General features: G+C 37.7%; 1 protein-coding gene across 1 annotated transcript; it reads left to right on the forward strand.

Annotated features, from left to right (window-relative positions):
* The first annotated feature begins 2,558 nt into the window (after positions 1–2,558).
* On the forward strand, positions 2,559–13,580 carry LOC113535484 (E3 ubiquitin/ISG15 ligase TRIM25-like). Its single transcript, XM_053229660.1, has 12 exons — positions 2,559–3,172; positions 3,500–3,595; positions 3,707–3,940; positions 4,134–4,293; positions 4,479–4,530; positions 4,811–4,907; positions 9,273–9,992; positions 10,271–10,366; positions 10,480–10,713; positions 11,065–11,224; positions 11,430–11,489; positions 12,129–13,580. Exons 1-12 carry the CDS (start codon positions 2,582–2,584, stop codon positions 12,653–12,655), a joined length of 3,027 nt encoding a protein of 1,008 aa, XP_053085635.1. The 5' UTR covers positions 2,559–2,581; the 3' UTR covers positions 12,656–13,580.
* Positions 13,581–13,915: the final 335 nt, after the last annotated feature.

Below are 13,915 nucleotides of genomic sequence, written 5' to 3' on the forward strand. Positions count from 1 at the left end.
AACAACAAAACAGAAAAGAGGGAGAAAAGGAAAAAGAGAGGGAAAGGGGAAAAACCCAACCTTGCAAAGACTAGGTGAAATTCACAATTAATTACAATTAATTCCTATTTAACATCCTTAACATTTCAAATGAACATTTTCAACATCATAAAGCCTTTTTTCCCCAATAAAATACACCAATACACATTTACAAGCACTTATTTCCCTCTTTAACACATTTCCTTAACAGAAATATAACTAAAATAATGAAGAATAACTTCTTCAATGAACCCGCGTGCACTCGATTAGCATGTAGCTCGTAGCACACGAGACTGCACGGTTAGCTAATCTCCACGAGCTACAATCCACGCATTACGAACATACAAACACTTTTAAACGCTAAATCAACCCTTACTTTACCACTTCACTCCTATTTTGTACTAAAGAAGGTAATTTATGAACTCACTTACCAAGAAAAGAATGATAACTATTAGAAAAGTCGGTTTTACAAAGTTTTCGTCAGATGAGTCAGCTCAGCTCATTTACTCCTCGGATGCAATACAAACGCGGTTATCAGCTTTCCTGTTAGCGATGTTAACATATTGTTAATATTTCAAACCCATGAATTTCAGTTATTAAACTGGTTTCTCTTACTCATTCTCTTACTTACTTTAGCAACTGACTGCGTCACTGCACCGGCAGCCATTTCACCTCTACTTACCGCGTGTGATGACGCAACCCAATAAAGGCGGAGCTAATTCCAATTATTTAATTAAATTTACTTTATTATTTTTATTTTTATTTTTTTGTGACGTCTACTGATATTTCTTCAACAATATTAAATTTCTTGCCCATTAAAATAAAGAATAAAATGTTTATATGTGCATCTTAGTACTTATTTTCGTTTTACAGGTTCAATATGGGAATAGTAACCTAGGTTACACATGTAACTGGTATTTCATTGAAATTAAATTCTATTTGGCATAGCCATATACAAATCTCTAATTTTATCATCTTGTTTTCTGCAGGCTGTTGTGTGTAATTTGATGATTTTCTGTTAGATGTGTTCAGCTGCTGGATTTAGCTGATATGTAATGTTAGGCATTGCTTAGTGCATTCTGTCACAGTGCTTCTGTTGTTGTGTTCAGGTTAAGCCTATAGAACTTCCTGCAATGTGTGTTTTTTTTTAATCTGTTGTAGCTGTAGAAACATGTGTGCACATCTAATCAGAGAAATTCATAATACTGTTTCCTGCTTGAGTGATCAGAAGGCAGGTGACATGTCAATGGCAAGGAATGCAGGAAACACAGGAAAACCTGTTTTTTGTGCTTGAAGTTTTCAGTTTCTCATTTGTTTTGAAGGTTACTTGTTTTCTCCAGAAGTTGATACAGACGGACAAAAGAGCGCTGAATCACTCGGTAAGATCATAATTCACAGTAAATATCTAATATTAAATATTAATTAACAAAAATATTCTTCTTTACTTCTTCTTTACATACAAAATGAATGATAGTTAAAATTGTCTTTGTGTAAATACTTTGGTCTCAAGACAGATTTGAATTAATATTTGAAGGAGTAAAATCAGATTGTTGTTTATAAAATTACACATATTTATATGAAACTCATGTGACACTTTAGAGCAGGGGTTCACAAACTTTTGGGGCAAGCCAAAAACAAAATGGACATCATAACACTTAGCTTTGATCATCCTACATTTTTCTTTTTGAAAATACCAGATTTATAATTTAAATGACATTTAAACATTTTATCATGTGTCAGTACCATATGTGTAATGTAAGTGACTATGAACCAAAGGAATATTCCTTGTACTGATTTAGCAGTTTAGCGGTAAGGGTGAGTTTACATTATCAGTCTGGATTAGACAAGATTGTGTTGGGAAGGGTTAGATTAGACAAGGTGGATGTAGGGGAGGGTTAAATTAGACCATGTGGCTGTTGGAGGGCCGTGGTAGTCTGACTGCCTCAGGGAAGAAGCTGTTGCAGAATCTAGTGGTAGAGGCATGGATACTCTGGTACTTTCCTCTCTCTCTCACTCTCTCTCTCTCTCTCTCTCTATATATATATATATGTACATATGGCTCCTCCCCAATACCACACTAATGCTAGTACAGAAGCAGGTCATATTTCTAATGATATACTTCCCTTTGACTACATTTGGAAGTTTTTCACATGGCTACAGGAACTAGTCGCTGATAAACGATGCCTCTGGATCTTTCCATAAACTGGTGATTGTGTGTATGAGTGTGTGGCAAAGATGGCAGATATCAAACTTTGTGTGGTACCAAATTACCTTTATGAGAGCTGAAACCATTTGAAATGATCAGCATCTTAAAATCATGAGGTAACTGAAGTGAGTAAAGGCAATTATCATTTTAAATAAAAAACAGATAAACTTATATTCTGTACAAGTTGTAGTACTAAAATTGTAATACTTAATCCACTGATCTAATAAAACCAAGGACAGACATATGTGCAGTCAAAGACTCGCTCTGTCTATCTCTCTCAATCTCTCTGCTGATTTCAGAGAAAAAGAAAGTTTGTTGAGTTGAGCTCTGTGTTTCCCAGTGTGTGAGTGCAGGAAAATGGCCGAGGCTTTTATCCCAGTAGCTCAGGATCAGTTCACCTGTCCAGTGTGTCTGGATCTCCTGAAGGATCCGGTGACTGTCCCCTGTGGTCACAGTTACTGTAAGGTGTGTATTAATGACTGCTGGGATCAGGAGGATGAGAAGGGAGTCTACAGCTGTCCTCAGTGCAGATACACTTTCACCCACAGGCCTATTCTACACAGAAACAACATGCTGGCTGAAGTGGTGGAGAAATTGAAGAAGACAGAAGTCCAAGCTGCTTCTCCTGCTCACTGTTATGCTGGACCTGGAGATGTGGAGTGTGATTTCTGCACTGGGAGAAAACTCAAAGCCATCAAGTCCTGTCTGATGTGTCTGACCTCCTTTTGTGAAACTCATCTTAAACCTCATCTTGAACTTCCTGCTTTGAAAAAGCACACCTTAATTCACGCATCCTCACAACTCAAAGAGAAGATCTGCTCTCAACATGACAAACTGATGGAGATCTACTGTCGTACTGACCAAAAGTGTATTTGTTCTTTGTGCATGTTGGAGAATCACAAAGGCCACGACGCTGTATCACTTTCAGCAGAGAGAACTGAGAAACAGGTGAGAAATCCTTTTAGAAATAATTAATCTGAATTATATTTCTTATTTAAAAATTCATCTGTTTTAGTCAGTTATTGGATATAAGTTTTGATTTCAATTGTTAAATTAATCATGACTGTGGTTATACAAGTATTAAATTAATTTGTCCTCCTCACCCATCGTTAGTCATAATCACATCAGAGCAGTCAGTGAATTTTTGAGCAGCTGAACACCAGTTTTACAACTTAAACAATTCCACACGAGATTGTGAACTTTAACAATTTAGCTGCATTAATATTCACCCACACATCATTTGTAACCATCTGAATATATGTGATTTGTGCTCAGAGGGAGCTAAAGGAGGAGCAGCTGAAATCCCAGCAGAGAATCCAGGAGAAGCAGAAGAAGGTGCAGGAGCTGAAACAGGCTGTGAACATGATTAAGGTGAGCAGTGAGCAGAGACAGAGCTGCTCCTAGAAACACACACAACATGAACAAACAGTCATCCAGAGTCTCAGTAAGAGAGGGAAGTGTGGTGTGTGTGTTTCCTAACAGTTCCGTGCACAGACAGCAGTGGAGGACAGTGAGATTATCTTTACTGAGATGATCAGCTTCATGGAGAAAAAGCGCTTGGAGGTGACGGAGCTGATCAGAGCTCAGGAGAAGGCTGAAGTGAGTCGAGCTGAACGACTCCTGGAGCAACTGGAGCAGGAGATCACTGATCTTAAGAGGAGAGTCACTGAGCTGGAGCAGCTTTCACACACACAAGATCACATCCACTTCCTCCAGGTAACAGTCGCTGTAGTGACCAGTCCTGTTTACAGTTCAGCAAACAAACATATTACTCTAAGCTTTATTTTTTAAATAGTATCTTGCTTTTGCAAGCAGCTTATTTCACCCACAGTGTGTCTTTGGTCTAATTTCTTCTGAGATCATTTGTTCTTCTCAGGTTCCTCACCTTTCTCTTTCTCTCTCTCTCTAGAGTTTCCAGTCTCTCAGTGTCTCTTCTGGATGTGAGGATTCACCCAGCATCACTGTCCATCAACAGCTCTCATTCAATGGAGTGAGGAATTCTCTCTCTGATCTGAAAAAGCGATTCGAGGAATTCTGCGAGGAGGAATTCAACAAATTCCCTCCACATGGTAAGAGGAACTGTTCCTGCTGGAGAAACACCATGATGGAAGTCTTTACTCTCTCAGGAAATATTCACGTATTCAAATATTCAAGATACACAGAAATGACTAACACTTTTAACTAAAACATTGATTTAAAATGAATACATTCACTGTGTCACTTTAAACTGTTTTCATCTGTTTTTTCTAAACAGCTGCAGCAATTCAGAAGATTTCACCCTCAGAGCAGAATAGATTTTCTGAAATGTACGTCTAAAACACACACACACACACACACACACACACACACACACACACACACACACACACACAATACCAAACATGATCACATTTTTCATCTTTTGTTTTAGATTTCCGTTATGTGACTCTGGATCCCAACACCGCACATCATTACCTTCATCTGTCTGAGAAGAACAGAGTGGTGACATACAGTGTGAGACAGTCGTACTCTGATCATCCTGAGAGATTCGACTCCTATAATCAGGTGTTGTGTAAGGAGAGTGTGTGTGGACGCTGTTACTGGGAGGTGGAGTGGAGCGGTGTTGGAGGTGTGTACATCTCAGTCTCATATAAAGAGATCAGGAGAAAAGGATGGGATAAAGAGTGTGAATTTGGAGGCAACAGTCAGTCCTGGAGTCTGTGGTGTTCTTCCTCTCTCTTTTTCTACCACAACGAAATTAAAACTGAGCTCGGAGTTCCATCATCCTCCAGAATAGGAGTGTATGTGGATCACAGTGCAGGAAGTCTGTCCTTCTACAGCGTCTCTGACACGATGAGGCTCATCCACAGAGTCCACACCACATTCACTCAGCCTCTATACGCTGGGTTTAGGGTTTTGGGAACTGTGAGGTTGTGTGACCCAAAATAATGGTGGATGGAAAAATTCTTGCTCATTTCCTCATTGTTCCTCAATTGTGATAAAGCTTTAACATTAACATTTAATATTAAAACATTAACCCTTAAAAAACTGTGTTTAGATATTCAGTTTTATTTATGAGTTTATTACTCATGGGATGTCACTTGACGTTTTTCACATGTAATCACATAATCATATGTTAAATGTGTGTGATGTTTCCATAAGGGCTGCAAGGACCAGATAAACTCCAACATTCTGCACTTGCTGCATGACGAAATGCAAAGACGTTGCTAGTTAATTTTATGTATGAATTTGTTCAGCAACAAGAGACGATATTTATTAAATCGCGTTCCGCTTCTGCTGGACAAACAGCGCTACTGCACACAAACATACAAATATAAAAACATACAAACAAATATAAGCGCTGAATTTTCACAGGATGAAAGAGTCCTGTTTAAAAATTCAGAATGTTAAAATAATATTTAAATGATGTCAAATGTGTCAGAATTATCCTTTGCTTGTTTTTCCTCATTTCAGGTTCATTTTAGGGCTAAAATGAATCCTTTCATGCATATAGTATCCACACTTATGGACTGTCAATTTAAAGCTGTTTTGAGGTAAATATAAGACATAAATCACCTCCAATTCACTTCATCCCATTACATCATTTATATCATTTTTCTGTTTCTTGACTATTTGCTATATTCTCATTGCAGTATGTCTCTGGTATATCTTTACAAACATTCTATGCAAAATCCCAAATTAATTAAAACAAAATCCTTTGTCACAGTCTTTTTTGTCGTGCTTCTTGAGAACAACAGGGAGAGAAATATGGCAGGGAGTTTCTTGTGTGCTTTAAATGCAAGGTCTAGATGATTTGTCCTCACACAGTTTGCAGATTGCTCCACTGTGGATATGCTCTGAATGATTGTCTTTGTACATGCGTGATCTGCTATGGATCCTCTTTCAGGGTCACAATTTGATCAGCTTCATAACTCTTGGAGGCTCAACCATCCAACAAAGTTAAATGGCAGGTGAATTCACCTACCATTAAAACCAAAAGTAAAACTGCAAGAAAGAAAAGGGGTAAGGAAAAGGGGAAGAGACTCAAAAGCCTTATTGCCAGGTGGGCTTGTTTTTTGCAGCAAGGTCCGAATTTTATTTCAGAGAGGTAACAGGACATTTCATTCCCAAATTTGTGCAAAGGTGAATATCTGATTGTGTTCTGTGGCGTGGATCTGGTCATGAGTCTCGGGCAAACTGGAAGAGACAGATAGAAAAACACGAATGCCTTTTATTTGTTCACTAAAATGAGTGAAATTAATAAAAAATAAAAATAACTTTAACCATATAAATGATTAACCAAAGACATTTCTAATTCTTGGGTTGTGAAAACTCTCACAAATAGAGTTTTGCATATGTATAGAAAAAGTTTTGATTGTGGGAGGCAGTTTCCAATAAATATATTATAATGCAAAATATTATAAATTATAATGTTTTGTGGCATGATTTTTGCAATTTCATTACAGATCAAGAAAAATTCTATAAATGTAAGCTAAAGAAAATGTACCGCATGTTCACAAGTAAGATGAAATGTAACTTGAACACTTGTGGAATGTGTTAAACTGCAAAACTTAATAATTTATAATGCATTGCATTATAACATATTTATTGGAAATTGTCTGTTTACACAAGAAACTTGGTATTGATGAAAATCTGTAAATTGGGAAAAACGTTCGTAACCTACTCGTGCTCCTGAATGTGTGTAAATCTACACATAAGAAGACTAACGAATGTGAACCTCGACTTGATCGACTTCAAATCTATCATTATCATGGATTACTGCTTTGGAGTCTCTATCAAAAACACATCCTCATGCTAGTTCACTAGGTCAGGCACTAAGAACACCAGCGAGAACACTGAGAAAACCAGGTGTTTATATTACTGGCATTAATTAAAGAATAAAAAATAAAGAAAGCAAACTAAAACAAACCAATAAATTCAGACAAATAAAAGTAATTAGGATTCATCAACATACACACAAGTACGAAGAAAATCAGCGTTTCTGAAACTTCTGTAAATCCGGCATAAAGTTTTAGTGCGGTTTGGCTTACGCAAACATTTCCACAACTTTACTAAAAGATTGATAAATGAGGCCCATTGTTTGTACCCATGATAAAATCATAAACAAGCCACGAAAGAACACAAAATGATTGAAGTTATGACTGAAGAACCATTTCACTGTGTCCATTTCCACTTCTCTCATTTTCCCAACTAAAGGAAGCGGGACTAATTTGGGCCAAAGGAAACTAATCAACGTCGAACATTTTACATGTACAGGCTGCAATACATGCAATTTTACTTTTTGCATTTGCATATTACGCACAAAAAATACGACTAGGGACATTTAGTAAGCGGAAATACATGAAGCAGGTTCCAGATGATTGTCAGCAGGTTTCGCCTCCACACCTCTCTGTAGACCTGCACACAAGCTAATGCAGCCTTCTGTTTACATTTATAAAGTTATACATGTAATATTTATACATTTAGAGTTTCCAAACAAATATCCAACAAAAACAATACATGTTCCAACAGTCTCACTCACCATTTTAACCACATGAGCCCTTTAAGTTCACTTTTTATAACCTCAGATAAAACTGCTTAGCCAAGCTAATGCCCAAACTGGCTAGCTCGCTACCTGGGATGTTCCACTATGCTGAATGTGTGTTCCCACTGTTAAAGTCTGCAAACACTAACCTTTTTATTAAAATAATAATAAAAAAAGGTTCTCCATAAGCCACAACTTTATTTTAATTAACAATGGCTGGTTTAACAAGAGAGAAACTAGTTAGCATCAGCATATCGGTTAACTAACACTAGCTAGCTAAGCTAAGGACTAGTTAATATTTGCTTTGAGAACTTTGTGACACAAGCGAGCTCACTGTTCACAAACAGCTCAGAAGTTGGAAAAATGTTTGCACCAAAGTGTTTCCATTCATTTACACTGCAGGAGTAACAGCATTGCCTATACACCCCGAAAAGAAAAGAAAAGACTCCAAATGGCTCCTATATGCAGGTTCACCTAAATGAGCCGATTGTGAGAGTCGACTCTTTCACCCGAGTCTACACTGGGATTGTCAATTATAACCTTAGCGAGCTGAGTTTGCTTCTTTTGAGGTTTCTATTTTTATTAAAATTGTATTTCATCCCAATTTTCTGCTCTTTAACTTGAGAAAACCATGTAAAGAAAAAAAAAAGCATTAAACAAAATGACGCATATATCATACAATGGAACGTATGAAAACTCCCATAATGCAGCGGGGCAAATTAACAAAAACAAAACGTTAAAAAAACTGTAATTTCTAATTATTTGTTGTAGTAATTGATAATATATTTATTACTACATGTCTAGTTTTGCCTGTACAACTTTTTAGAGTTTATTATTATTATTTTTTAATTCCGCCCCGCCCCCTTTTCTGTTATCGGCGCTTGAATAATACAGCTAGGTCAGTACCATAAGCGTAAATCCTGGGGGTTGGATATCCCCTCTCCGCGGAAAAGTATCAACTGTTCTCCTTATATATCACTATTAGAATAACTATGAAATCAATACAATGTAGAAAGAAGACAGTTGTGATAATTATACAAGAAAGCGAATGTAACGTTTAAAAACATTCATACCCCCCTGCTATGCCTCACAGTGGTTTCATCCACTGCCCGTTTCAGCCTTCGCTCTGTTTCAGGCTTTTTGTGGAAAACTTCCGCTTGGACATTTCCTCTTATTTTAGACAAGAATGCTGTAGTCTACATCACTGAAGATGAAGGATTAATTTCCCAATCTGGCAATGTTCGCTTTATTCTTGTTCAAGAAATGTCTTCAGACAGAAAACTGAAGAGTTTCCTTATTTTGTGTCTTTCTGTGAGAATCATATCCCAAGAAATACAGTATCTAAAACAAACACTACAGCAATATTTTCCACTTGGAAATTTAGTGTTATTTATGATGTTGTGGGAAATGTTAAAGTGACAAATGTTTTTAACCACATTGACAGAGGCGTTAACAACAGAGGCTTTTTATTATTATGATATGGATTTAGAGTGCTCTCTCTCTCTCTCTCTCTCTCTCTCACACACACACACACACACACACACACACACACACAGAAACAGGAAGCCACGCCCACTGATTACAGAGAAAACGAAACTGATCGGCGAGTGCCAGTTTCTCTCTCTCTCTCTCTGTTTTTTCAGGAAAATGGCCGAGGCCAGTATTTTAGATCACTTTTCAGTGGATCAGTTCAGCTGTCCAGTGTGTCTGGATCTCCTGAAGGATCCTGTGACGACTCGTTGTGGTCACAGTTACTGTAAGGTGTGTATTAATGGCTGCTGGAATCAGGAGGATGAGAAGGGAGTCTACAGCTGTCCTCAGTGCAGAGACACTTTCACTCCCAGGCCTGTTCTACACAGAAACAACATGCTGGCTGAAGTGGTGGAGAAATTGAAGAAGACTGAAGTCCAAGCTGCTTCTCCTGCTCACTGTTACGCTGGACCTGGAGATGTGGAGTGTGATTTCTGCACTGGGAGAAAACTCAAAGCTATCAAGTCCTGTCTGATGTGTCTGACCTCCTTTTGTGAAACTCACCTTAAACCTCATCTTGAACTTCCTGCTTTGAAAAAGCACACCTTAATTGAAGCATCCTCACAACTCCAAGAGAAGATCTGCCCTCAACATGACAAACTGATGGAGATCTACTGTCGTACTGACCAAAAGTGTATTTGTTCTTTGTGCATGTTGGATAATCACAAAGGCCACGACGCTGTATCACTTTCAGCAGGGATAACTGAGAAACAGGTGAGAACTAAAAATCTCTTCAGCATGAATTCATCTGAATTATATTTCTTATCTGTTTCAGTATGTTGTGTTTCTAGAAGTGTTAAATGAATTTGTCTTCCTCACCCAGCGTTAGTCATAATCACATCAGAGCAATCAGTGAACTTTTGAGCAGCTAAACACCAGTTTTACAACTTAAACAATTCCACACAAGATTGTGAACTTTAGCCATTTAGCTGCTATTAATATTCACCCACACATCATTTGCAACCATCTGAGCATATGTGATTTGTGCTCAGAGTAAGCTAAAGAAGGAGCAGCTGAAATTCCAGCAGAGAATCCAGGAGAAGCAGAAGAAGGTGCAGGAGCTGAAACAGGCTGTGAACATGATTAAGGTGAGCAGTGAGCAGAGACAGAGCTGCTCCTAGAAACACACACAACATGAACAAACAGTCATCCAGAGTCATAGTAAGAGAGGGAAGCGTGGTTTGTGTGTGTTTCCTAACAGTCCCGTGCTCAGACAGCAGTGGAGGACAGTGAGATTATCTTTACTGAGATGATCAGCTTCATGGAGAAAAAGCGCTCGGAGGTGATGGAGCTGATCAGAGCTCAGGAGAAGGCTGAACTGCGTCGAGCTGAACGACTCCTGGAGCAACTGGAGCAGGAGATCACTGATCTTAAGAGGAGAGTCACTGAGCTGGAGCAGCTTTCACACACACAAGATCACATCCACTTCCTCCAGGTAACAGTCGCTGTAGCGACCAGTCCTATTTATTAAAAAAATCAACCTCTTTCTTGCATTTACATTTAGCTTCAGAATTAATTAGCCTGAATTCTTTTTAAACTGATAATGAACATTAATGTTGGAGTGAATGGTTTTATTTGTTACTGAACACATTTGGTTTGTTTGAGCAGAGGTTGTTAATAGTATAAAGGCAGCTACTTAATCATTTTCAAGTAAAATGTAGATCAAAATGCATAATAAAGTCAGCTATAATAATCAAACACTTATGATATGGGATTCCTGTTCAGCCAGCACGCATATTACTCTTTGTTCCTCTCTCATTATTCACCTTTCTCACCTTCTCTGTAGAGTTTCCAGTCTCTCAGTGTCTCTTCTGGATGTGAGTATTCACCCAGCATCACTGTCCATCAACAGCTCTCATTTGATGGAGTGAGGAATTCTCTCTCAGATCTGAAAAAGCGATTGGAGCAATTCTGTGAGGAGGAATTGAACAAAATCCCTCCACATGGTAAGAGGAACTGTTCCTGCTGGAGAAACACCATGATGGAAGTCTTTACTTGCTCAGGAAATATTCACAAGATACACAGAAATCACTAACACTTAACTAACACGCTGATTTAAAATTAATACATTCACTTTATCACTTTTAACTGTTTCTGTCTTTTACAGAAGCTGATGATTCATTTTTATCTATCTCTGTTTTGTCTCCACAGCTGCAGCAGTTCAGAAGATTTCACCCTCAGAGCCGAAGAGCAGAGACGATTTTCTAAAATGTACATCTAAAATACACACACACACACACACACACACACACACACACACACACACACACTATGTGTCACAGTGTGGGGATTGAACCCGGGTCTCTGGAGTGATAGTGGATAGGTGTTGGACTAGACTATTGGAGAATACAGACTCAAGTGCAGAGCAAAACAGGTAGTGTCCATAAGATTTATTAAAAGGTTCTAAAGGCCGACACAAAAAGCACCAAAAAATAAGTTCAAGCATGAAGACAAACAAATCCAAGGGAAAATCCAAAAATCATAACACAGAGGCAGGCAGAGGTTCAGGAGATCAGGCAAATAAATCCAAAGGGAAAATCCAAAAATCATTAACACAGAGGCAGGCAGAAATTCAGGAGACCAGGTAATCCAAACAGTAACAAAAGGCACAGGGTTTGCAACACAAAGGAAGACAAAGACTTAGCAAAGACATGGACTTGAGACAGGGTTTAAATACACAAGCTAATGGATCACATGACAGGGAGACAATGAGGTACAGGTGAGCAAGGTAATTACAAGTCAACAACATAGAGTCATTTGGCGACCTCTGGTGGTCAAAACTGTTCATTAGTGACAATATTATATCAAACTTGTTCATATTTTTCAGTTTTGTTTTTCCTTTTATTTTAGATTTCTGTTATCTGACTCTGGATCCCAACACAGCAAATCATAACCTTCATCTCTCGGAGGAGAACAGAGTTGTGACATACAGTTGGATCAAGCAGCCATACTCTAATCATCCAGAGAGATTTGACTCCTCTTGGCAGGTGTTGTGTAAGGAGAGTGTGTGTGGACGCTGTTACTGGGAAGTGCAGTGGAGTGGTGGTGGTGTTGTGTACATCTCAGTCTCATATAAAGAGATCAGGAGGAAAGGAGAGGGTAAGGATTGTCGATTTGGACTCAACAGTCAGTCCTGGAGTCTGTGCTGTTCTTCTTCTTCTCTCTCTTTCTATCACGACGACATTACAACTGAACTTGGAGTTCCATCATCCTCCAGAATAGGAGTGTATGTGGATCACAGTGCAGGAAGTCTGTCCTTCTACAGCGTCTCTGACACGATGAGGCTCCTCCACAGAGTCCACACCATATTTGCTCAGCCTCTATATGCTGGGTTTAAGGTTTATAGAGGAACTGTGAGGTTATGTGACCCAAAATAAAAGTAGATGAAAAATTCCTGCTCATTTCTTTATTGTTCTTCAATTGTGATAAAACTTTAACATTAAAACAGTAAAGGTTAAAACACTAGGTTTAGACTTGGTCTGGGATCATCAGCTACACTGTTGTTATAGAAGAATTTTCTTAATCAGAGTATGATTTAAGTATGATTATCATATAATCCATCAAGTCTAATCAGGAGTTAAAATATTTAGAAATGATTTTACGAGATTTAGTACATTTAGTACATCCTACTCATGAAGAGAATGACTTTATGCATATGATTTTACAAGAATATTTCTGTGTGAGAATACTTCTGTGTGTGAATCAAGAAACCTAAAACAAACTGGTGTGACCATGCAGGTGGACCGTGCTTGTGGAAAACAACAGGCACACAGTTCTCATTCATAAATTGTGTCTTTTCCAGTCCTGGCTTGCTCTGTCATATCTCATGGGAAGGTGTTTGAAGAATTGCATTGTTGAGGTTGTGATGAATGTTAACATTTCAACAAAAAAAAAAAAAACTGACTGAGCTCACGCCATGGTTAAAACTAAGATCATTGTTTTTAGAATTGTATAAAAGCATGAGACACTACTATGGAAATCAGATGATCCGCAGACATCTCGGCTTTGTTTGATTCAATAAAGTCTGATTTTTGGCATCCAAAACCCTTTGACTTTGGAAAGTTATTTTTCTTGTTCTGAACTGAGGAGTTTCGCCACAACGTTGGCAACAGAACTAAAAATGTGAACACTTTCTTTAACTCTGCTGTATGTAAGTTAAACTATATGAATTAAAAGTATCGCAAGAGACCTTATATAAAAGTTTAAATAATTTCAGTGGCATTACTTCTGTTTTTTATTAAATTGACATAATTATTTATGTATTGACACTGTCTTTGATACTTTATGACTGTAAATATAATTCTTTTTAATTTGGTAGCAATCCTGCGTAAAATAAAAATGTTACGAACCCTAATAAAGCTTCAAAAACTTAAATACTATACTACAATTATTATTATTATTACTTTTTTATTTCTTTTTATATTTTGTCATATATGACCTCTCATTAAATGTGTATTGAGATATTACAAAAAACAAAACTTGGAAGACGATAATATCGTTCAATTCAGAATAATATTGTTCCAAATACATCTAAATTGTAATTTACAGAAAACTGCAAATCTTTTAGTAAAGTTGTGTAAATGTTTGCTTAAGCCAAACCGAACTAAGAGTTTATGTCGGATTTACAAAAGTTTCGG

The sequence above is a fragment of the Pangasianodon hypophthalmus genome, chromosome 26 (genome assembly GCF_027358585.1).
Source record: "Pangasianodon hypophthalmus isolate fPanHyp1 chromosome 26, fPanHyp1.pri, whole genome shotgun sequence".
Classification (NCBI taxonomy): domain Eukaryota; kingdom Metazoa; phylum Chordata; class Actinopteri; order Siluriformes; family Pangasiidae; genus Pangasianodon; species Pangasianodon hypophthalmus.